At 41.0% G+C, this 26,396-nt stretch overlaps 1 protein-coding gene and 1 non-coding gene across 8 annotated transcripts in view; one reads left to right on the top strand and one right to left on the bottom strand.

Moving 5' to 3' along the window:
* Window positions 1-1,306: 1,306 nt before the first annotated feature.
* SEC24B (SEC24 homolog B, COPII coat complex component) overlaps window positions 1,307-26,396 on the top strand; it is a 94,184-nt gene continuing 69,094 nt past the window's right edge. For 2 of the 7 annotated variants that reach the window (XM_032633413.1, XM_032633411.1), the window contains exons 1-2: window positions 1,371-1,741; window positions 22,961-23,704. In XM_032633413.1, coding sequence (XP_032489304.1) covers window positions 1,615-1,741; window positions 22,961-23,704 — 871 coding nt within the window. In that variant the 5' untranslated portion in view covers window positions 1,371-1,614. Of the gene's footprint in view, window positions 1,742-22,960; window positions 23,705-26,396 lie in introns of all 7 variants that reach the window. The other 5 variants (XM_032633410.1, XM_032633412.1, XR_004350096.1 and 2 more) reach the window with 5 other exon arrangements.
* On the bottom strand, window positions 25,233-25,305 carry TRNAE-UUC. The gene has a single exon. It is a non-coding gene; the product is annotated as a tRNA-Glu (tRNA).

The following is a 26,396-nucleotide window of genomic DNA, read 5'->3' as shown; positions in this document are numbered from 1 at the left end:
TGTATTTCTTTGAAATTATCTACCTAAAATGTTAAAAAATTCAAGTAGTTTTATTAATGGGATATTGCTTTCTAGGACAGGATTGTGTTATAATATCTGTACAGTGTAATTTTCTCTAAAGATTCTGAAAATTTACATTTAACAAAATTATTGGCTTTTAAACCTAAGAATTTGGCTTAATGCCTCTTTCACATGCAGGAACTAGTATATTTTAGCTTCTGGATATTGTAATGTAAAAGTATTGCTTGGGTTGCTTACTAGTGTAGCGTATAAAATGGAAAGGAAAAATTAATCAGAATTATGGAAATAAGAATAAAGATAAATTCCAAAAACAAAAGTACAAATCCAACTACTGAAATCCTATTTGTAATTCATTTGGTGCATTAAAGCACCAAGTATCATTAATTCACGGCAGCAACTAAAGGGAAGCTTCGCATTATTCTAGGACTACAACACACTTTATGTTTGGCATAATCATTCAGTAATTAGACATCGCTCCAGAAATAAAACCTTGCAACATCCCATTCGGAATTCGACGCTTTTGAACAATTTCATTTCTAACAAACACAGAATGACTGTGGCATACTCAGGATTCCAAGATGGCAAAATGACTTGCTTGCCAGGGCTTGCTTACCAGTTAACATGCTGGGACAGGCCAGAGATTCAACGATTTCACTAGCGTAGACAAACCACGCTGAGTTCTTGCTTTGGGTGTTACAGCTTCTCTTCTGAACATCAACAGGATGAGCCAACTCTTGGCAAAAATCATGAGGACGATAAAGTTTGCCTTTCAGCTTCCCTTATACTCCATTTCCCCCTTTCCTTTCCCAGGATTTAAGTCAGTGGGAAAAGTTCTCAATTCTTATTGAGATACTGTGTTTATCATAGAGAAATATTTCCTTTTCTTTTGCCCAGGATTATAATTCCCTACGGACAGGGAGCTTGAATGTCTATTTCCTTTAGGATTTAATATTAAGGGGGAAAACACCTCAAGATTAAAAAAAAAAAAAAGCCAAACCCAGGGTTCCTCTTCGGAGGAAGGGTGAGCTGGGTCAATCCGGCCAGGCGCTGCCTTGGTCTTCGGAGGTCACCCCGCAGCTCTGGAACCCCGTCCCCGCACCGCACCGCCCGGCCCAGGCCCGCCGCGCTCCTGCCTCCGCCCCACGTGGGAGCGGGCCCAGCGCCGTCTATCCTGGTCCACCCCTTTCGCCCCGAGGCGACAGCAGGTCCGCCTGGGCCCGAGGTCGCAGGGCTGGCTGGGAGGCTGCCGCCCCGCGCCCCGCCTCCGGCCTGGGCGCGCCGGGCTCCGCCTGCAGGGGGCGCTGCGGCTCGCACAGTCAGCGCCTGCCGGGAGCGACCCGCGGGGTGGGAGTCCCGCGTCTCGGGGCTCGAGGCGGCGGCGGGGCAGGGCCGGGAGGGGTTCCGGCGCCCGCAGCGGCCGAGCTAGGCTCCAGGGCGGAGCGCGAGCACTCCAGCCACGGTCCCGGGCGACTCCGTCGGTGACGCCGGGCGCGTTCTTTCCTCTTCCTCTCGCCGCTCCGGCTCCGCCTTCCCTTCCCTTCCCTCCGCCCAACTACCCGAAGCGGAGCCGCGGCCGCCGCCCGCAGTGCCGTCATGTCGGCCCCCGCCGGGTCACCTCATCCGGCCGCCAGTTCCCGGATCCCGCCCAAGCTTGGCGGAGCCGCCGCCTCAGGAGCCGCCGCGCCCGCGGGCCCGGGCCCGGGGCCTCACCAGCAGAACGGTGAGGAGGGCGGCCGGGGCGGAGCGCGGGGCCTAGTACTGGCGGGGCAGCCTGCGCGGCCGAATCGGGCGGGGCGGGAGGGAGGGCGGTGGGAGGGCGGGCGGCTGCCGGGGCGGGGTGGGGGGCGGCACGCGGCGGGGGTCGGCCCCGGGGGGTTTCGGGGGGCTGGGGGGGAGGGGCGGCCCGGCGTGGGGGCCGGCCCGGGGAATCAGGGAGCAGGGCTGTCTCTGTAGTGTGACCCCGGGCCCGAAACCACGGGGACGAGTAGGGGCCATAGAAAAGGGGGAGACCAGACACCGCGTGAAATCCCTTTTATCCAGCCCGGGCGCAGGGGAGTTTCCACGGGCGACCCCTTCGCCCAGATACCGGGCGAAAAGCCGAGGCCGCAGAGTGCGTGGTCCGTGGAAGGCTGGTGTAGCCATGGAGCTGGGAGGGTTGTGCCCTTCCTGTCTCAGGAAAATTGCTCTGATTTCTGAGGCCCGGCGAGCACGCTGCCTGGAAGGGAACTGAAGTTAGTGCCCAAGTTTGTAGACAAAGGATGTAAAGATGCAACACAAGTGTAACTGTAACCCTGACCCAGTTCGGCCTCAAGATCTGTCATTGCTGCTGCGGCCGCTACTCGAGCGTTTGGTTTGCTGGTCGTGTTTGAAAGGGAGCAGGTGTCAAACGGATTTAAACGAATACTTTTAGATCTGGGTGTTTCCCCCCCCGCCCCCCCCCAGCTTCACTTTCAAAAACACAAAAACGTGCCAGAGTTGGCCCTGTTTGAGGCAAGGCCTTCATACCGGCAGCAGCCAATGCACCGTGAAAGCACTTTCATACTAAGGTCGCGGGCTTTGGGGATGCGCGAGTTTCAGCTGAAAAATGATCGGCTCTAGTATTCCCTCATCTTGAAATTTGGAGTGTTCGTGGCTGGGGCCGGGGGAGAGGGGGCCTCCCTTTATAGACGATAACATTTTAGATGAGAACTCTCGAAAGTGATGGACTGAATACTTCAGAAGAATATGTCTGGTTCTCTGTAAAAGAGAACAAGGTCTGCTGGTACTCTTTAAAAATGGTTGTTGGACTGACCTATTTTATCCAATCTGTGATATGAAAACTTACTAGACTTTATAAACCAGTTCAGCCAGCATCTAAATTTTATAACTGATGCTTTTCAAGCTTGCAGTTTATCGTTTATCCTGAGAACCAGAAGTTGAATTTTTTTCATAAGTCAAACGTGATGGCTTAGCCTTATCCTTTGGATCAGCCATACTTGTCAGTATTACATGCTTTACTTTAACTGGTCATTGTTTACTCTGTGGGTTTTGAATGTGAACAGTGTAGTAGGTTTTGTACTTCTGTCCTGAACATACATGAAGATATTATTTGTGAGCAGGTTTTGTTCTTGTAAACTTGATATAAATTCTTGTTTTTGTTTTGTTTTTAGAATAGCTTTGTGTGTGGAGGAACTAGAACATGATAATTTAGGAAGTGATCCCAAGTCTTTTAGAATATTTTAAATCCATGATTAATAGTGATCCAAGGATTGTGTCTTGATTTTCTGAGTATGCATTATTGTCTTAGTGTACAGTTTTTAGAGTGGCAAGTATTTACCTCAGCCTTAACAAATTTTGTGAACGCTCAAGGAATGGCAGGATATCAGTTGTGATCAGGCTGTTAAATATGTAAAAACAAATCAGTTAATACATTTAGAAGCCGAAAATAGATGATGCTTGATTTCTGCTGTTTATAATCGTTACTTTGACATAATTCATTTCAACATTTTTTGCATGCTTGCCAGTTGGGAACTCAAGGTTAGCCTAGTAGAAAAGACAGAATCCCTGCCTTTCTTGTAAATTGACGTGTATTTTGGTGACATTTGAGTTGGTTATGACCTTGAGGGATTTGACAGGGATGGATAGGAGAGGAGGGCTGTCTCAAGGACATGAACAGAAGTCTCAAAATTTAGAAACTAAGAGGCAGAAAGGGTGTTGGGTGAGAGGGAAAACCCAAGAATACCTAAAAGGGGCCAAGTTACAGAAAGGCCTTAAATGCTAAGGAATTTAGAAATTAAGATAAAGAACTAGAGTTAATTTTTGTTTGTTTTTGTAAAAGTAAGTAGCTTAAGTAGGTAAATAACAAGATCAAATCTGTTTTTGTTTTGTTTGTTAATCTTAGAAAAAAGTAATTTTTGCTATATGGTATTTGGCACCCATAGATAACGATTAAGCAGACATTCAGGTTTGTGGTTGATTCTTTAGCCCCACGTAAACTAGTTTGCCTTTTACTATATCTCTGTGGAATTCCAGCACGGTGAAAAAGAAATAGGTCAGAAGTATGAGTTTGAAGCATCACAGAAGACAGAGTTGTAAAACTGGAATGGTACTTAGAGATCACTTAGTTTAGCGGTTATCAAACATTTTTAAAAACAGATTTGTTTTCCTGCAGAGCCCTGCTATAGAAATCAGAAAAAAGCAGAGCTGTTGTGGTTAAAATAGAGATGGAGGTCCAGGTGTTTTGGGAACACAGTCTGTAAAACACCTAGTTCACTTCTCTAATTGAACAGATCCAGAAAGTTTTGGGTGGGTGTTTTTCACCAATGCCCGTATGAGCTTCTTGAGGGTAGCAGCCTGCCTCCTGTTCACTGCTGTATATTCAGGGCCTAGAACAAGTTATAGTCTCATTAAACATTTCTTAAATGAAGTCTAATACAGTCTTCTAGTTCCAAGTCCAATCTCTTTCCATTACCAGACTCTAAGAAGTCTCTTATTAGAAACTTTGATATTGGAAAGGGTAGGGAGGCAGAAATCGGGCCTTCATTATTACTTTTACTTATTTTCTATGTTTAATTGTTAACATGCTTTCCCCCATTTATTTGAAGATAGAATTTGACTTCTTTGAGTCTTTGAAATATTTCTTTTTAAACTTCCTCCCTTGAAGTTATATTTCTGTAATTTAGTTTTTCATTGAGAACCGTGTGGGCGGTTTAGAATTATTTGTATTTTCATATGAAGTATTAGTTGAATATTTTTCAACTTTTACTCTGCCTTTTGAGAGTCCTTCCAAAACTGAGTCCTCAAACAAGGGAAGACTGAGTGAATAATATCCTGGTAATGATGGCATAACCCTATAATTTCCCCCAATCGACTTAAATTGAAAGAGGTCTTTTTAGAATTTTGGGGGGCGGTGGGTCACCCAAATTTACCAGTAAAACACTGCTTTTTAATTCTACGTTTAGGAAGCAAGTGGTGCTCATTTTCAAATGAAAATGTGTTTTCTTCCTTCCATGTGCCTTTTCCAAGAATGATACTACTGGCAGTTTTATCATTTTAATCGTTAATAATGCAAGGAAGATGAGATAGTAATGGGAATTATGAGAATTCATTATGGAAGCTATAAATAAATATACCATTCACTCAGCAATACTGTCTGGTAGGTTATAGGAAACCCTTCAACTTTGAGAGCACATGCAAAATTTAAAATGATACAAATCTCCCTAGTGTGTCTGAAGTAAGTTTCTTTTGATCAGAGCAGTATCTGTGTCTCAGGTTTCTAGTCTTCCTTTCTAGCTAACCAGAAGCATCAAGTCCTCTCATGAAGATACTGCCATGGTATAACATAGCTTTCTGCACACATAATTTCCCCCTAGGTTGATTAATAGATATCTCAAGGAACTTAAAAAATATATAAACAAGTGTCTTTTATCTGGGTTTAGTTTTTATTGTTGTTGCTGTATTGCTTTGGTTATTTTTATTGTATTTTCATTCCCATGCCACTCCCTCCCCCTCAGTTTCTGAGGTTATATCTGTACTGATTTTTGTAAATCACATTCATTGCTACTGATCCTAGTATTTCAGCTAACTTCCATCTTTCTGATTCACCTGTAAACCCTGAAGTATTTATTAGATGCTAAAGACGTTGAAATAGAACAGATTTTGAGCCAATCTTCAGCAGACTTTCCTAGAAATGAGAGTATCTTCACAGTCAGCACTGAGTGTTAGAGCAGATCATGTTATATTCAGCCCTGGGGAAGCCACTATTATTTCCAGTAGGCTAAGCATACTCAGAATTATCAGAAAGTGTGGGCTAGTGAAAAGGCTGTAGGCTCTGTTACAGCCCAGGGTTTTGTGGAGAAAATTACTTAACATCTCTGGACTTCAGGGGATAATAATACCTCCCTCGTAGGGTTGTTGAGAAGATTACATTAAATGAGGTACTATTTTTTAAAGTACCTGGTGCTTAGCAAAATGAGACGCTTAGCAAATGAGGGTCCCCTTCAAAATACCGGGATATAAATTCTTCATGTGGCAGATACCGTGTGAGTTTTCCTCATCACATTCCGTGGCAGCATGCAGTAGGCACTCAATGGAGTAAGTGAACTTGTCTATTATTTTTTTACACTCCCTCCCACGAATCTGCTCTTGGAAGGTTTCCTCTAATAGGCCACTACCTCTGCTAGCTGGTTTGCGGGAAGAGGGGTTTCATCGGTTTTAAGTTTTCTAAAATTGTGTGCTGAAAGCTGCCTGTAAGAGGAACTGAGGAAAAAGCAGATGAAGTAGGGAGGGGGGAGGGACTAGTAAAATGCCTTGCCTAGGCAGTGGCCAGGTCCTAACTTGCTTATTTTTCCTAGTATTTCTGTGAAATGGGCTTTGGAACCTGCAATACCTGGCTTCTTCACTACTTCCCAACTATTTGAAATTGTATGAATTAGTGACCTTTCGTGTCCCTGTTTGTTTGTTTGTAAAATGACAATAGTGGTACTTCACAGGACTTGAGAGAATTATATAAGATTATATATAGGAAAGTAAAGTACCTGGCATATAGTAGGTTTTCAAACAATATTGATTTTCTTTTGGCCCCTTCACTCTTAGCACTCATTATCATGACATCCAAAGAGGACAACTGATGTAGTGGCAGGAATAACCTATACTTAGTACAGTGAGATTTCATCCAAATGGTTGCATAGGCTGTGTCTGCCAGCAGTGACTGGAACAGTTACCTTTGTAGCTATTAGCCCTCCATCAGGAGGAATAATCCAGGGGAATCAGATGTGATTGAGACTCCCCAGTTTTTAAATAACTGGAGTTTCTAATTGCAGATTTCTTTAGAGGTGTATGTGTGTGTATACATTTTATGCTCACTAAAAATGTATTTTAGTAATATTATTGATACTTTATTGGTAGGGGTAGTATATTCAAACTATTTAGTACTCAGTACTGCATGTACTGACCACTGAATGGATACCAACCTTGCCCCTAGAGCAGAATTCAGACAGACTGCAGTGTGCCAGGCATTAGTCCTTTAGCTGCTAAGTCGTGAGTGGCTGTGTGGCAAGGGGCCAGCATGGTGGGGCGCAGCGGAGAGTCAGGGTCAGGACTGTGGCTTTTGACCAGCTGGTTCTAGAGCATTTTAACAGTTTGATGAGGACGATTGTTAAAGTGCATACTGGCTGAGTATTGACGGACTTCTTGGTTACTCAGTGATGAATGAATTACCTTCTTAAATCTGATTCTCCTTCTCCCAATTAGTACGAATTGTATCTCAATAGGATAGAGGAGTTTGTACTCCGATGACCTTTCATTATCTTTTAAAGATAATGAAAACTTTTCATCTGACTTTTTTAAAAAGTTGGAAATTCAATTCAGGAAACGACTAATGAAACAAAAATACATTAAAAATGTTGCTTCTCTGTGGGACTGCGGGGGGATGAGAAAACATTAAGAGCCTATGGGTTTTTGTATAGTGACTAGACTTTCCATAAAATACTTGATTTGTAAATTTTGATTTTCATGTCGAGTTTGCTTAAAGCAGGAATATAGAATGAGTTTTCCTTTGGTGAGACTCTTATCTCTGAAAGGAGATTATGTCACTGAGGCAGATCTATCCCTTGGGTGGATCTTGTGATAATTTACTCTTGCTAAGGAGGGCATAGATGCTTATAGAAAATCAGGCTGTATCTAGCTTGTATATGATAATATCAGTCAGGCTGACCAGCTGAAACCTCTGCAGCTGTGATTAGAGTTGGGGAGATTATCCTGGATCTGGGCAGTCCTGATATAATTACAACCATCCTTATTAGAAACTGGAGGAGTCAGCCTGCAGAGAAAGTAATGTGACCATAGAGCAGAGGTTAGGATGTTGTGCTTTGAAGTTGGAGGAAGGGGCCATGAGCTCAGGAATGCAGGTGGTTACTAGAAGCTGAAAAAGGCAAAGAAATAGATTCTGTCCTCAGGCCTCAGAAGGAACCAGCTTTGCCCATGATACCTTGATATTAGCCCAGTGAAACTGACTTTGGATTTCTGACTTCGAGAACTCTAAAAGAATAAATTTGTGTTATTTCAAGCCATTGAATTTGTATAATTTGTTATACTTGCAGTAGGAAACTCATACATCTGGTGAGAAGGGAAGAAAAAGTGGCAGTGTCAAAACACTTTAGATGTAATGAAATACAGTAGGTTTTTACTTTCCTTTTGTTTCAAATGTTCTTATACTTGAACTACTACAGAGTAAAAAGTGTAGAATGCCAAGGTAAAAAAAAAGTCAGACTTGTATATTTGTTCTCATAGTAGCGTATAAATGACTTTACATAGTGGAAGCTATTAAGTTTTGAATCTTTCTCTTTCAGTATCATATAGTTCTTGTTGATAATTGTGATGAGGTAAATGCCTGATACAGAAATATTTGAGGATTATTTATGGGGCTTAATTTTTTTCAAAATATAGTAATGGATTCCATGAGCCAATCACTATCCTAAGCCTTAAGGATATGATAGAGCTGAGAGCAAACTAGGCCCAAGTTTTTCACTTACAGAGTGTACACTTAGAGTTCCACGTGGAAAGCACTGTCCAAAATACTGTAGTACAACATTAAGCAGGCATCTGCTTGTAGGGTTAGACAATGTCTTCTAGAGGAAGAGCTGAGCTGAGAACTGAAGAATGAGTAAGAGTTGGTCAGATGAAGGGAGTAGAGGGAGTTTTTGAAGTTTCCAGGTAGAGGGAAGAGACTGTGTGAACAGTCAGGGGTGAACAAGCATGACTTGAGAAAAATTTTCTATGGTAAGAGTGTGGAATAGTGATTTTCAGCCTTTTCACACTCATGGCTACTTTAGTGCCAGAGTTTTTGGTGACATTCTTTTTTTTAAAATTATTTTTATTTATTATTTGGCTGCGTGGGGTCTTCGTTGCTGCGCACGGGCTTTCTCTAGTTGCAGCGAGTGGAGGCTGCTCTTTGTTGCAGTGCACGGGCTTCTCATTGGGGTGGCTTCTTTTGTTGCGGAGCACGGGCTCTAGGCACGCAGGCTTCAGTAGTTGTGGCACGTGGGCTCAGTAGCTGTGGCTCGTGGGCTCTAGAGAGCAGGCTAAGTAGTTGTGGCGCACGGACTTAGTTGCTCCGCGGCATGTGGGATCTTCCCGGACCAGGGATCGAACCCGTGTCCTCTGCATTGGCAGGCGGATTCTTAACCACTGCGTTTGGTGGCATTCTTGAAAGAATTAAGCTTTGAATACCTGTATTTTTAAAAAGCAAGTTTCAGAAAAATATCACATAATTTACTTGATCCTCTTCAGAAGTCTTTATATGGCAACTTAACTGTTGTATTCTGCCCTAATTAAACCTCTTCAATGGCCTTTTGAGGCAAAGCTCCAGCATACAACCTTACCTGATGTTGTGCTGTGGCTCCTTTGCTTTTCTCATGGCAAGTTATACCTCTTCCTACCAGGTCAGCATTCTGTGTCACTTCATCATAACAGTAGGCATTCTGAGTTGTGGCAGAATTACATTTTATTTATTGATCAAATTTTGGCGGACCCACGTAAGGACTCGCAGTATATTAAGGTATACCTATAGGAAATCATTGTGAGAAAGGAGAGTGGTAAGCAATGAGTTGGGAGAGGTAAGCAGGGGTCAGATCATGAAGGGTCTTTGCATTGGTTTTCTCTTTGCTGATGTAACAAATTGCCACAAACTGGTGGCTTAAAACAACATGAATTCATCTTCTGTAGGTTAGAAGTCTAACTGGGCTAAAATCAAGGTGTCATTAGGGCTGCATTCACTTCTAGAGGCTCTAGGCAAAGTCAAAGGTCTTTTTCAGCTTCTAGAGGCTACCCACATTCCTTGGCTTGTGGCCCACTCTTTCCATCTTCAAAGTCAGCAACATTGCATCTCTCAGAGGAGTCTTCTGTAGTCACATCTCCCTCTGACTCTCTTCTGCTTCCCTCTGCCACCTTTTTTTTTTTTTTGCGGTACGCGGGCCTCTCACTGTTGTAGCCTCTCCCGTTGCAGAGCACAGGCTCCGGACGCACAGGCTCAGCGGCCATGGCTCACGGGCCTAGCCGCTCCGCGGCATGTGGGATCTTCCCGGACTGGGGCACGAGCCCGTGTCCCGTGCATCAGCAGGCGGACTCTCAACCACTGCGCCACCAGGGAAGCCCCTCTGCCACTTTTAAGGACTCTCATGATTACACTGAGCTCACCTGGATTATCTAGGATATTCTCCCTCTTCTAAGATCAGCTGATTAACAACCCTAATGCTATCTGTAACCTTACCTCCCCTTTGCCATGTAACCTAGCATATTCACAGGTTCCAGGGATTAGGAAATGGACATATGGGATGAAGGAGGGATATTCTGTCTTCCACTATCTTACAGGCCATGTTAAAGAATTTGTATTTTTCCTTGATGGCAAGAAAAACCCTTAGAAAGCTTTAAACAAGGAAGTAACAATCAGATTTTTTTTTTAGGAAAATCACTCTGGTGGCTATGTTTGGTGTAGTCATTTGTTTCAAAAATTTTGTCTATCAATTTAGTAGGTCGTTTCCAGCACTTTTTTCATTGATGGTTTAAAAACTTGTTATTTTGCAATAATTTTAGATTTGCGGAAGTGATACACTGTACGGAAAATGTAATAACCTTCACTTAGCTTCCTATAAATTCTTATTAACATCTTCCTCTCATGATTTACCATCTTATAAAACTATGGGGCTTCCCTGGTGGCGCGGTGGTTGGGAGTCCGCCTGCCGATGCAGGGGACGCGGGTTCGTGCCCCGGTCCGGGAGGATCCCGCGTGCCGCGGAGCGGCTGGGCCCGTGGGCCATGGCAGTTGAGCCTGCGCGTCCGCAGCCTGTGCTCCGCGGCGGGAGAGACCACAGCAGTGGGAGGCCCGCGTACCGCAAAAAAAAAAAAAAAAAAAAAACTATGGTACCTTTATCAAAACTAGGAAATTAACATTGGGGAAATACAGTTAACTAAACAACAGATTTTTATTTACATTTCACCAGTTTTTCTGCTATTTTTTTTTTCCATTCCTGGATCCAATCCAGGATATCATGTTGCATTTAATTGTCGTGTTGCCTTAGTCTCCTCTGGTCTATGACAATTTCTTAGTCTTTTTTTTGTTTTTTAGGACTTTGACAGGACTGATAAGTTATTTTGTAGATAGTTCCTCACTTTGGGTTTGCTGATGCTTTCCCATGATTAGACTGGGGTTATGATTTTTTTAGGAAGAATACCCAGAGGTTGAAGTGCCCTTATCATGTCATATCAGGGGTTACATGATATCAATTTGTTTTATTACTGATCATGTTAACCTTGGGCACTTGATTGAAGAGATGTCTTAGTTTGGGCTACTATGACAAAATACCATAGACTAGGAGGCTTAAATCACAGACATTTATTTCCTCAGTTTTAGAGGCTGGCAGTTCAAGATCAGGGTGCACTTGATTGAAGAGATGTCTTAGTTTGGGCTACTATGACAAAATACCATAGACTAGGAGGCTTAAATCACAGACATTTATTTTCTCAGTTTTAGAGGCTGGCAGTTCAAGATCAGGGTGCCAGCATAGTTGTGTCCTGGTGAAGACCCTCTTCGTGGCTTGTAGACCTCCGTCTTCTCGCTGCTCGAATGGTTTTCTTCTTATAAGGATACTGATTCTTCATGAGGGTCCTTCCCTCGTGACCTAATCTAAACCTAATTACTTCCCCAAAGCCCCACCTCTTATTAATACCTTCAAATTGGGGGTTAGGGCTTCATACGGATTTGGAGGGGGACACATTCTGGCCAGATTCCTCCACTGTAAAATTACTATTTTTTATTTTTTCCTGCTCTGTTGGGAGCAACTCATTTAACTCAAGCCTACATTCAACAGAAAGGGAATTATGTTCTACCTCCTGGAGTGAGGTGTATCAAATAATTTGTGGGCATATGTTAAAATCACCACAGTAATTAATAAACATTCTTAGGGAGATACTTTGAAGTTACTATCCTGTCTCTGCTTAAAATTTCATGTACTAACTTTAGCATTCCTCATTCGCTCTTGCCTGTGGTTATTATTGCTGTGGAATTCTAATGGTGATTTTCTTTTTCCCTCATTCTTTCTACATATATTATTCGGAATTTTTCTGTAAGGAAGTCTTGCCCCCTTTTCTCTCCCATCTTAAAACTTATTCAGTCATTTATTTATATTATTATGGGCTTAAGAATATTTATTTTATTCTTTGGATTATAAGCCAATACTATCATTATTTAAAATTTTTACTCAAATTGTTACAGCTTTGGCCATTGGGAGCTCTTTCAGTTTGGCTGTTGTGTCCTTTGGCCACCGTCCTTTTGTTTTTTGAGCACTTCCTTACTTTCTGGCATTAGCAGATGCTCCATCTTTTACTTGCTCTATGGCAGCACCAGAGTCTGCTCTTCGTCCAAGGAGCCCTGATTCCTTTTTTTGGGACATGGTGTTAAGAAACCAAAAACTGGGCCTTGGATGTGCTCATTGCTACTGTGGTGTCACTGTTTATAGGCTCTCTCAGCAGACAGAGCTAGGGGATATATATGTATAGGAACCCAAGTATGTGAACCTATTTATATAATTATATCTGTTGCCTGTTTATCTGTATGTGTATTACCTAAATATCCTTCTGTTAGGTTATCATACATTTGTAATAAAGTTAGACTGATTTGTCACAGTCTGCATTCCATCCTAGATTTTCTCAACATCTGGTTGATTTTTTACAAAAATTTGCATGTAGTAAATTTCATTCATTCTTTGTAGTGTACAGCTCTATGGGTTTTGATGAATGCATGTACTAGTCAAGTATCAACCACCACAATACTATTCAGAACAGTTCCATCACCATAAAAAAAATGTCTTCATGCAGTCCCTTTGTAGTTAACAGCTCTCCCTTCTCCAAATCCTGGCAACCATTGCTGTTCTCCTTCACCTTTTCCAGAGTGTTGTATAAATGGAACCATAAAATATATCATCTTTTGGGTCTGGTTTCTTTCACCATGTTCATCTATGCTGTTGCATGAAACAATGTTCTGTTCCCTTTTATTGCTGCATAATATTCTAGTATATGTATAAACAGGATTGTTTATCCATTCCTCCGTTGTTGAATATCTTGGTTGTTTCCAGCTTCTGGTGATCATGAATAAAGCTGCTATAAACATTCAGGCACTGGGTTTGTGTGAATACTAGTTTTCAGGTCACTTAGGTAAATATGTAGGAGTGGGACTGCTGGGTCATATGGTAAGTGTATGTTTAACCTTTTATAAGAAACAACCAAACCATTTTCCAAGGTAGGTGTACTGTTTTGCATTCGCTCCAACAATAAATTAGAGTTTCTGTTAAACTATATCTTTGCCAACATTTGATATTTTCAGGGTTTTTGTTTCAGTCATTCTAATGAGTGTATAGAGATATCTCATTGTGGTTTTAATTTGCATTTCTCTGACTAATGATGAGCATATTTGCATACATTTGCCATCCATATATCTTCTTTGGTGATTATCTTTTCACATCTTTAACCAGTTTTTGGTTGGGTTGACTGTTTTCTCACTGTTGAATTTTAAGAGTCCTTAATATATTCTGAATACAAGTTCTTTACTGAGCATGTGATTTGCAAATATTTTCTCCTAGTCTGCTACTTGTCTTTTAATCCTCTTAGTGGTTTTTGCAGAGCAAAAGTTTTTAATTTGATTAAGTTCACTTTTTCAATATTTCATGCTTTTAGTGTTATAGGTAAGAACTTATTGCTAAACCCATATTCACCTGGATATTCTTCTATATTTTCTCCTATAAGTTTTAAAATTTTCCATTAAATCTATGCTTCGTTTTGACTTAATATTTGTTTAAGATCTGAGACATGTGTTGAGATTCATTTTTTTTTTGCATATGAACTATGCATCGATTGAAAAGTACTGTCAATTGAAAAAACTGTCTTTCCTCCATTGAATTGCCATGGCATCATTGTCAAAAAATCAGTTGACTGTGTTTTTGTGGCTTTATTTTTATTATTTTCTGTATGTCTAGCCTTTTGTCTGGACCACACTTTTTTTTTTTTCTTTGTGTGTGTGTGTGTGTGTGTGTGTGTGTGTGTGTGTGTGTGCCACGCAGGCCTCTCACTGCTATGACCTCTCCCATTGTGGAGCACAGGCTCCGGACGCACAGGCTCAGCAGCCATGGCTCACGGGCCCAGCCGCTCCGCGGCATGTGGGATCTTCCCGGACCGGGGCATGAACCCGTGTCCCTTGCATCGGCAGGCGGACTCTCAACCACTGCGCCACCAGGGAAGCCCTGGACCACACTTTCTTGATTATTGTTGTATATAAAGTCTTGAAATTTGGGTAATGCAAATCCTCCAACTGTTCTTTTTCAAAGTTTTTTGTTTGTTTTTTGCTATTTTAGTATCCTTGCCCTTTCCTAGAAATTTTAGAATCGGCTTGTTGATACCCATAAAAAAGCCTTCATGTATTTTTATTGGTATTGTTTGAATCTAAAGATCAAAATCGAGATAATTTACATCTTAATGTCAAGTCTTCCAGTCCACAAACATGGTATATCATTCCATATCCTTGATTTCTTTCATCAGTGTTTTGTTCTATATATAGTTTTGTTTTGTTCTGTATATCAGTTCTATATATAGATCCTTCACATATTTCATTAGATTTGTATTTTAAGTACTACCTTTTGTGTGTGTGCTATTATAAATAGTATTTTGGTTTTAGAATCTGAATTCTGAAATTTTAAAAACAGTAATTGCTGCTCTAGTTGCTATTAGTACATAGTAAATTACAACAAAACAATGGTTAAGCAACCATTTTATTATGCTCACAGACTGTGTTGAACTAAGACTTTGAACAGGGCATGGCATAGATGGCTTTGCTCTGGGATGTCTAGGGCCTCAGCGGGGAAGACTTAAAATGATTTTGATGGCTGGAGATTGGGATGATCTTGAAGGCTTATTTATTCTCACATCTGGCGCTTAGACTAGAATAACTCAGAGACTGGGACTTCAAACCAGAGTCCCTACTGGTGACCTCTCTATGTGGTTTCTCTTCCTCAGACCATGACAGCTGTGGAGTAAATGGATTTCTTATGGAGTTGCTTAGGGATCCATATGCAGATATTCCATCAAACAGTGCAGATGCTGAGTTGTCTATGACCAAGCCTGTGAAGTCACACAGCTTTGCTTCTGCCATTCTTTATTAGTGGAAGCTGTTATAAGCCTGCTCAAATTCAAGAGGAGTAGACAGATCCTACCCTTTAATCAGCAGAGTATCAAAGAGTTTGGGAACTGTGTTTTAAAACTGCCACAGATGCTAAGGCAGTTATAGGAAATATAAGCAAATGAAACTGCTAATACTAGTAAAAACCCCATAATTTACAGAGTGTGTGTGTGTGTTTTTTTTAAAGAGTATATAAATGATTTATTTGTGATATTTGCCAGGCTCAGTTTTTAGTTTATGCAGAAGAAATAAAACTTTAATACTAGTATACCCTAAGAGAAAGTTGAGTTATCTAATATATTTTAAGGTTGAAGAAAAGAGAGTGCATGCCTTGCTAGGTCACAGTAAGACAAAATTTTAAAAAATATTTGCTTGTCCTAGATATCAGTTTTTTTCAATTTAAACTGATCTTTATGGTTTGTTTTGTTTTGTTTTTTCAGTGCAGGCTTTAAAAGTTTTTATTTTTTTATACAGCAGGTTCTTATTAGTCATCAATTTTATACACATCAGTGTATACATGTCAATCCCAGTTGCCCAATTCAGCACACCACCATCCCCACGCCCCCGCGGTTTTCCCCCCTTGCAGGCTTTAAAAGTTGATTTAAAATATTTAAAACAATCATTTTGCTTTCAACGAAGTCTTGATTCATTTATTATTTTGATTAAATTATATTAGAAATTTTGGGGGGTACACTTGGAACATTTAGATCTTGATATAGTGTAAGGAATGGTAAGCACCAACATATAATTAGCTGTTCCTACCTTTGCGTTCCCCCCCCCCCACCACAAAGTAAGTACCTTCCTTTTCTTTGATGGGCTGAAAAAGCAAATAGGATTTTTTGGGTGGGTAATTCACTTCTGATAAATTTCAGCCGATACAACGTTCCTGTTATTTTTAGAAGAATGGCATTTGAGTAGCTTGGATATGATGATGATGATTTTCCTGTTTTCAGATCATGTGGCATAGATGAACCAAATCAGATCATGAAGTGGGTAGATATTTAAACAGATTTCTCTAACTCTGACTTGGCTCTTCTCTTGATTGATCAATTTGTACCAGTGTTGGGTTTTCTGTGACTGTAATGAAGAGTAGCAAACCCTGTGTTTTGTTTTTTTTTTTTATTTTTATTGCAGTATAGTTGATTTACAGTGTTTTATTAGTTTCAGGTGTACAGCAAAGTGAATCAGTTATATGTATATCCAGCAAATCCATTTTTAAAATATATTTAAGGAAGAGAAGGAGGAGAACAGTTTACACTTTTTTTAAGCATGTTAAATTCTTCTAAATGAACTGTGATCATGTAGAATATCCTGTAAGAAAAGTAAATTATATACCTAGTAAAACAGTGTTACCTGAGTTTTGGTTCTCTGTATGCTTCTTGGAAGTGTGGCCATTATTTTTTCTTTACAGCTTGATTGTGTAAGTTATGTTTGTATCTGCCATGGAGTATGTATTTAAATGACCAAAGATTAAGATTCCACTGCATTATTTAGTAGGAATTGAAAACAGAATAAGGAAATTATTCATATATCTTTTATAAACACATTGTCTATTTTCTATTTTTATACATTATTATGGCAAAGAATACAGTGGCACTTTCTTTGTGTCAGTGAACTTGAAACAGCTTGAAATATATATATATATTTTGATTATCTTTTCATTTGAGGTATGATACAGATAATCTATTTCATTCCACAAGACAAGAAAATTAGATTCTAGGATAATTAAATTTGCCCTTGTAAGCAAAGCTAGAATTCCATTGTTTGAGATAATTGACCTTCTTCTTGGCTAAAGAAAGGTAGCAGGATTTTAGTGTAGCGAGGGGCAGCAGATCATTGTCTGAAAGCACGGACTTGAGCCAGATTATTTGAATCAAATCCCAGCCCTCTTACTTCCTAAGTATGTGACTGTATTGAACAACTTAACTTTTGTGCCTCGTTTATTTTATTTATAAAGCGGTTATAATGATACTGTTTACTTCAGGGGGCTGTGAGGATTAAAGGAGTGAATGTATGTAAAACATTTAGAACAGTGAGCAGCACAAAATCTAATGTTTAGTAATGTTTAGACTATTAATAATATTAATATTGTTGTTAACTTTAATGGTATTGATAAAATAAATACATTCTATAGTGACCAAAGATAAATACATAAAAATGGAAGTATTAAAAGCACTAGAGGAAAACATTGGTATATAGCTTTATAACATTGGAATGGGGCAGGCTATACTAAGTATGATTTTAAAATTTATCAAGCATGAAAGATTTTACTATATAATAATTGAGAAACTATAGCAAGAGACAACATGAACAAAGTTAAAAAACAAACAATAACAGGGAAAATATAGACAGCACATAATAATAACATATGGTTAAATTTCTTAACATACAAGAACATTTATAAATTATTAAGGGAAGCACAATCCTGTGGGAAAAGGGCAAATAACAAAGAAAGATACCCAAATGGCTAAGAAACATTCGAAAGGATTCTGAGCATCACTCAAAGTCTAGTATTGCAAACTAAAATGTTTCTCTCTTATTAGATTGGCAAAGATTAAAATGGTGCTCAGTGTTGGGAAGATGAGGCATTCTTAAGCATTACTGCTGAGCAGTATAAATTGATAGACATTTTTGGAGAGTTATTTGGCAATAATGGTCAATTTTAATAGCCCCCAAACCCTTTGAACCTCCAGTTTCACTTCTAGGAACTTACCCTGCAGATTCATCAAAGAAGTTGACTTCATAAATTAGTTCTCTCCCTGGAATAAATACTCATCAATGGGGATTTGGTAAATAATGTTATGTTTCTACAATGAAATACCATATAGATTCTTTTAGAAGAAGAATGAAGTTTGTATATGCTAACACAGAAGGGGATCCAGGATATATTAGGTAAAAAAATGAAGCTGTCAAACTGTAGTATGATCTATGCCTGTTTAAATATATATGCTTATATATACATTACATATGTGTATATAGGTATACAAAGGATACACAAGAAACCATTAACTGTAGCTACATCTGGGACATAGGACATAAGCTACCAGGGAGAGAAGGGGACTTGTACTTTTCACTTTATATTCTTCATTGTTTGAATGTCTTTTAACAGTGGATATATTGTTACTTTTATAACTTAAAACAAAAAAAAAGCCTGTAAGAAAGGTTTGAACATCTTCCATGCTAGGTATATTGTTATCTATTGCTGCATAACAAAATACCCCAAAATTTATCAACTTAAAACAACAAATATTTAATCTCATAGTTTCTGAGGGACATGAAGCAGCCTAGCTAGGTGGTTCTGGTTTAGGGTCTCATGAGATTGTAGTCAGGCTATCAGCTGGGACTCTAGTTAGATTCTACTTGGGAGGGGACCTTCAAGATGGCGGAGGAGTAAGCCATGGAGATCACCTTCCTCCCCACAAATACATCAAAAACACATCTACATGTGGAACAACTCCTACAGAATACCTACTGAATGCTGGCAGAAGACCTCGGACTTCCCAAAAGGCAAGAAAATCCCCACGTACGTGGGTAGGGCAAAAGAAAAAACAGAGACAAAAGAATAGGGACGGGACCTGCACCTCTGGGAGGGAGCTGTGAAGGAGGAAAAGTTTCCACACACTAGGAAGCCCCTTCACTGGCAGAGACGGGGTGGGTTGGGGGGAAGCTTCGGAGCCACGGAGGAGAGCGCAGCAACAGGGGTGCGGAGGACAAAGCGGAGAGATTCCCGCACAGAGGATCGGTGCCGACCAGCACTCACCAGCCTGAGAGGCTTGTCTGCTCACCCACCGGGGCGGGCGGGGGCTGGGAGCTGAGGCTCGGGCTTTGGTCGGATCCCAAGGAGAGGACTGGGGTTGGCTGCGTGAACATAGCCTGAAGGGACTCGTGCGCCACAGCTAGCCAGGAGGGAGTCCGGGAAAAAGTCTGGACCTGCGTAAGAGGCAAGAGACCATTGTTTCGGGGTGCGCAAGGAGAGGGGATTCCTTCCCTGTCTGCCCACAGAAAGCAGAGCACCGCCTAAACGAGCTCCAGAGACGGGCATGAGCTGCGGCTATCAGCTCAGACCCCAGAGACGGGCATGAAATGCTAAGGCTGCTAGTGCAGCCACCAAGAATCCTGTGTGCAAGCACAGGTCACTGTCCACACCTTGTCCCCAGGAGCCTGTGCAGCCCGCCACTGCCAGGGTCCTGTGATCCAGGGACAACTTCCCCGGGAGGACACATAGCATACCTCAGGCTGTTGCAACGTCTCGCCAGCCTCTGCCACCACAGGCTCGCCCCGCATTCCAATTATAACTACCGCACCCCTCTCCCGCCGGCATGAATGAGCAAGAGCCCCCTAATCAGCCGCTGCTTTAACCCCGTCCTGTCTGGGAGGGAACAGATGCCTGAGGGCGACCTACACGCAGAGGTGGGGCCAAAACCAAAGCTGAACCCCAGGAGCTGTGCGAACAAAGAGGAGAAAAGGAAATCTCTCCGTGCAGCCTGAGGAGCAGTGGATTAAATCCCCGCAATCAACTTGATGTACCCTGCATCTGTGGAATACCTGAATAGACAGTGAATCATCCCTAAATCGAGGCGGTGGACTTTGGGAGCACCTGTAGACTTGGGGTTTGCTGTCTGCGACTGATTTGTTTCTGATTTGTATGTTTATCTTAGTATAATTTTTAGTGCTTGTTATACTGGTGGATTTGTTTGTTGGTGGTTCTCTTTATTATTTTTTTTTCATTTTAATTATTTATTTTTTTATTTCTTTTTTTTTTGCTCCCCTGTCTTCTGAGCCGTGTGGCCGACAGGGTCTTGGCGCTCTGGTCTGGTGTCAGGGCTGAGCCTCTGAGGTGGGAGAGCCGAGTTGAGGACACTGGACCACTGGAGACCTCCCGGCCCCATGTAATATTAATCAGCGAGAGCTCCCCCAGAGATCTTCGTCTCAATGCTAAGGCCCAGCTCCACCCAATGGCCAGCAAGCTCCAGTGCTGGGCGCCCCATGCCAAACAACTAGCAAGACAGGAACACAACGCCACCCATTAGCAGAGAAGCTGCCTAAAATCATACTGAGTTCCCAGACACCCCAAAACACACTGCCAGATGCAGCCCTGCCCACCAGAAAGACAAGATCCAGCCTCATCACCAGAACACAGGCACCAGTTCCCTCCATCAGGAAGCCTACACAAGCCACTGAACCAACCTCACCCACTGGGGGCAGACACCAAAAACATCGGGAACTATGAACCTGCAGCCTGCGAAAAGGAGACCCCCAAACACAGTTAAACAAAATGAGAAGACAGAAATATGCAGCAGATGAAGGAGCAAGGTAAAAACCCACCAGACCAAACAAATGAAGAGGAAATAGGCAGTCTACCTGAAAAAGAATTCAGAGTAATGACAGTAAAGATGATCCAAAATCTTGGAAATAGAATGGAGAAAATATAAGAAACGTTTAACAAGGACCTAGAACTAAAGAGTAAACAAACAGTGATGAACAACACTATAAATGAAATTAAAAATTCTCTAGAAGGAATCAATAGCAGAATAACTGAGGCGGAAGAATGGATAAGTGACCTGGAAGATAAAACAGTGGAAATAACTACCACAGAGCAGAATGAAGAAAAAAGAATGAAAAGAATTGAGGACAGTCTCAGAGACCTCTGGGACAACATTAAACTCACCAACATTCGAATTATAGGGGTCCCAGAAGAAGAAGAGAAAAAGAAAGGGTCTGAGAAAATATTTGAAGAGATTATAGTTGAAAAGTTCCCTAACATGGGAAAGGAAATAGTCAATCAAGTCCAGGAAGCACAGAGAGTCCCATACAGGACAAATCCAAGGAGAAACACGCCAAGACACATATTAATCAAACTATCAAAAATACAAAGAAAAAATATTAACAGCAGCAAGGGAAAAGCAAAAAACAACATACAAGGGAATCCCCATAAGGATAACAGCTGATCTTTCAGCAGAAACTCTGCAAGCCGGAAGGGAGTGGCAAGACATATTTAGTGATGAAAGGGGTAAACCTACAACCAAGATTACTCTACCCAGCAAGGATCTCATTCCCATTCGATGGAGAAATTAAAACCTTTACAAACAAGCAAAAACTAAGAGAATTCAGCACCACCAAACCAGCTTTACAACAAATGCTAAAGGAACTTCTCTAGGCAGGAAACACAAGAGAAGGAAAAGACCTACAAAAACCAACCTAAAATAATTAAGAAAACGGTAATAGGAACATACATATCGATAATTACCTTAAATGTAAATGGATTATATATACAATGGAATATTACTCAGCCATAAAAAGAAACGAAATTGAGTTATTTGTAGTGAGGTGGACGGACCTAGAGACTGTTATACAGAGTGAAGTAAGTCAGAAAAACAAATACTGTAAGCTAACACATATAAATGGAATCTAAAAAGGAAAAAAAAATGGTTATGAAGAACCTAGGGGCAGGGCAGGAACAAAGATGCAGACGTAGAGAATGGACTTGAGGACCCGGGGAGGGAGAAGGGTAAGCTGGGACGAAGTGAGAGAGTGGCATGGGCATATATACACTACCAAATGTAAAATAGATAGCTAGTGGGAAACAGCTGCATCTCACGGGGACATCAGCTTGGTGCTTTGTGACCACCTAGAGGGGTGAGATAGGGAGGGTGGGAGGGAGACGCAAGAGGGAGAGAGTATATGGGGGTATATGTATGCACATAGCTGATTCACTTTGTTATACAGCAGAAACTAACACACCATTGTAAAGCAATTATACTCCAATAAAGATGTTAAAAAAAAAAAGTAACGTCGGAAGTTTAATATCCAGTTACTCCTTGGCAGCACTGTCATCACAGCCAAATGCCCACCAACTGATAAATGGAGAAACAAATCGTGGTCTGTCCATACAATGGAATGTGACTCAGCCATAAAAAGGGATGAAGGTCGGATACAGGCTACAATGTGGTTGACCCTGAAAGCATTATGCCAAGTGAAAGAGGCCGAACACAAAAGGTCATATACTGGGTGATTCTATTTATATGAAATACTCAAAATAGGTAAATCCACAAAGATGGAAAGCAGATTAGTAGCTGCCAGGGAGGAGTGAGGAGCAACTGCTTAATGGGGATGGGTTTCCTTTCAGGGTGATGAAAGTGTTTTGAAATTAGAGGTGATGGTTGCACAAGAGCGTGAATGTACTAAATGCCACTGAATTGTACCTTTTAAAATGGTTGAGTGTATGTTATATAAATTTGCCTCAATTAAAAAAAAAAAGAGAGAGAGAGACTCTACTTGGTATGAAGGATCTGCTTCCAGGCTCACTCCTGTGATTGTTGGCAGACCTCAGTTTCTCTCTAGCTGTTGGTCAGGAGAATTCAGTTCCTCACTGCATGGGTTTCTCCAGAGGGCTCTTCACAACTTGACAGCTTTGTTCTTCCACACTGAGTGAGTGATCTAAGAGAGTGCCAGCGCCCAAGACTGGGCAGGTCTTTGGAGTGATATATCATTACCTCTGCTATATGCTGTTGGTCACACAGTCCACTCCTGGTATATTGTGGGAGGGGGTCAGTACCAGGGGGTGGGAGTCATTGGGGGCCATCTTGGAGGCTATCACAGTGGGTCTATCAGAGTATAATCTCTTGTAACAATTTGGGATTATGAAGAAGTAAATTAGGGCAACATTTAGGTGGGAACTGTGCTTAAAAGTTAGTTACCTTCTTACTAATTCTTATAAACATTTGCTCTTTTTTTTTTCAGGTCCGGCACAGAATCAAATGCAAGTTCCATCTGGGTATGGATTGCATCCTCAAAGCTACACTGCTCCCTCAGGACATTACTCTCAAGGACCTGAGAAAATGACCTCATTGCCATTGGATAGCCAGTGTGATGATTACTACTCTGGTCTCTATAGGGTACCAACACAAAATGTGGTGACTCCTAACACAGCAAGCCCACAACCAGGAGCACAGCAGATGTATGGCAGCGTTCCTCCTGCTCCTCATGTCGTGGGATCCACTCTGGGATCATTCCAAGGTGCCGGGTCATCAGCATCACATTTGCATACGAGTGCCTCCCAGCCATACTCCTCTTTTGTGAATCATTACAATAGTCCAGCCATGTACTCTGACAATTCTTCTGTTGCTGCTCAGGGATTTCCCTCTACTTGCGGTCACTATGCTTTGTCAACTGTTTCTAATGCTGCATATCCTAGTGTTTCATATCCCTCTCTACCTGCTGGTGATCCATATGGGCAGCAAATGTTTACCTCACAGAATGCTCCGACTGTCAGGCCAATTAGAGATAATTCATTTTCTGGTCAAAATACAGCTATCAGCCATCCATCACCACTTCCACCTCCACCATCACAACAGTACCACCAGCAGCAGAGTCTTTCAGGATACAGTACTTTTGCGTGGTCAGCTTCAGGCCTTCCGTCAACCCAAGACAATCTAATCCAAAACCACACCTCCCTGGCTACAGCCAACAACCCAACAAATCCTGGTAGGTTGAATGAAAAGTTCACCAAAGCATGGTTGAAAATCAGTGCATTTCCAATCTGACTTTTATTGCATGAAGGTTAAAGATGATACTGCCTAATAGAAAAATTGGAAATTAGCTCACCTTTGCAATTTATTTGCTTTATTTATAGTGGAATTTTGCAGCATCTTCTTGAACCCTTCCCCTTCATCTATTCACAATTAGCCACCCAACCATCTGCCTTGTATAGCATGGTTCCTTGCCATAATTGGGATCTCAGTTGGTATTTATTGCTGTGTTTTCATGCCTCTGCAGTAGTTGTCTTTAATGTGAGTTAGGAATAAGGCAAAATGGAAGGGTCTATTTGGGGATATGCTTTGATAGCTAATACTTTCTTTTTTATATTAGTTCAACCTTGGGACAGTTACTATTCCAGCCATAGTCCTATTCACTATAGAAAAAATGATGGCCTGCAATACCACACTGGTTTCTCTAGGTGAACCCCTATTAGTGACTTTCACAGAAGATATATTTCCTATACATTAAAGTTGATGTTTTCTCAGCCCCAGATTGGTAAGTTAGGATGAAGGACAGGGAAGATGGAGAAAGATACATGAAGAATACCCTTGTAATTAGTTTTTCTTACCTTCCTAAACCAAGATGTGGTTAAATTTATTTGTTTAAAAATTATGTATGCAAGGTATATAGTTTTTTAGTGTGGGGTTTGCATAGGATATATTCACTTTAATTCAACTTGTGAACTTGAACTTAACAAAATCTGCTCTTGAACTGAATGAAAAGGTATGTAAAGGATGGGAATTGTTAAAGCTGTGATCGTTTTCTGAATGATGTCTTTAGATTGTATATCAGAGTCTAGATAGCCGTATGTCAAGGATGTTGTAGAAGAGTATCATTCCCTGGACAGTTAGATTATTTAAAGTTAGAACTTTAGAATATTAGATCTGAAGTGTGCATTTGAGATCATCTATTCTTTCGTTGCTATGTTGTTTAGAAACACTTTGGGCTACAAGCAACTAATAGTGGTTTAAACAAGAAAGGTGGTATTTTTCTCACATAACAAGAAGTCTAGGCAGATGCAGTAGATCTAGATGTCCTCAGTGTCTTTTTTCCCTTTCCACTCTGCCATCCTTAGTATGTTCGTTTATAGAAACAAGATAACTTCTGTACCTGTAGACAGCAAGTCAAAGTTAAAAGCAGAAAGAAGGGAGAGGAAAGAAGATGGGGTCGTGGCATTGACCCCATTTCATTTTACATACCATTTGCCATAGCTGTTTTAAAAGACCATCTCTAATTTAAGGGAAGGCTAGAAAATGAATATTTAGCTTTGTAGCCTTCATGATAGAGGCAGGCAAGAAAGAAGGGGTTTAGCATTAACTGGGTTTTAGGTAAGTCAACTTGAAGCATCTATCACAATTCCCAAATCTGGCTGTGCACCAGAATCCCTTGCACAGATTGTGATCTTGAAACCCAACTTACTGAGCTAGAATACAATCTCCAGGGTAGTCTTGGCACGCAATTTGTGGGATCTTAGTTCCCTGACCAGGGATCGAACCCGGGCCCTCAGCAGTGAAAGTGCAGAGTCCTAACCACTGGACCACCAGGGAATTCCCTTGGAAATCTGTATTTCTGACTTGATCATGAGTGATGTCGGGTAGCAGATCCATATTCTACTGTAGTCCTTTTGTTTAACAAATGAGGAAAGCCTGTAGTCATTAATGTTAGAAACAGAGCTTGTCCTGAAGCTCAGTTTCTTCTGACTCTCAGTCTACCCTTCTCAGAACCAGGGCTTTCTGTCCCCTAGAAATTCTGTTTTCTTTCTTTCTTCTTTCAGCAGTCCTTTTACACATCAGCTTATCCTAAGGTCCCTCTGACTGAAGGATTTTGTGACTTTCATGACAAAAAAAGAAGAAATTCAGCTAATTGCTGTCTTATTCTGAGATGGGACTGAATAGAACTAATTTATGCTGAGATGTAGGATCAGGGAAATGTAGGGCCACTTGGCTAAGGAATAGAATACCTGTGGGGGAGGGCCTATCGTTGAAGAAAATGTTGAATAAAGAGTAAGAATAATTAGCTTCTATTTGAATAAGTAGTAATTAGGCCGTTAGGCAGAGAGAAGGGGGTATACTTCCTTTCTTTTAATTGTGATACTATACTGTGAAAGCCATAGTAAATATAATTTTAGAAGTTCATTTGTTAAGAAGTGGGTTTCTTTATATTTTCCCTTTAGATTGGTAAATGACTTTAATTGTAGTTCAGAAGTTGACAAATTAAGTGTATCTCAGGTTAGTATGACCCATGCTCGTCACCATTTCAAAAGAAATAAAGAGGTTACTTTTAAAACGTACTTTAAATATTACAGAAGTTCCTAAACTTTCTCAGCTGATGTTTCTCAATATTTTTTCCAGTGCCTCAAGCTACTTAGTATTAATAGTTCACAAGGTTTTTTGACAGCTGTCTCTGTGTTTCTCTTGAAAATTTAAAACATCCCTTGGAACTCTGTGAGTTTGTTGCGAGGGCAACTTGGGTGCCTAATTACAAGGTTTGGGAACCATGGGTATACTGATTTTAATGTTCTAGAAAGACAAGCAATTTAATTGGTTTGGACATTTTAAAATTATATTGTCGTATTAAAATGAGAATCTTAGGTATTAATCATAGTTTTGTGTGAAAATCAATCTTTGAGTAATTGACA

This window comes from Phocoena sinus, chromosome 5, assembly GCF_008692025.1.
Source record: "Phocoena sinus isolate mPhoSin1 chromosome 5, mPhoSin1.pri, whole genome shotgun sequence".
In the NCBI taxonomy this organism is placed as follows: domain Eukaryota; kingdom Metazoa; phylum Chordata; class Mammalia; order Artiodactyla; family Phocoenidae; genus Phocoena; species Phocoena sinus.
This window is presented reverse-complemented; position numbering and strand designations above follow the sequence as displayed.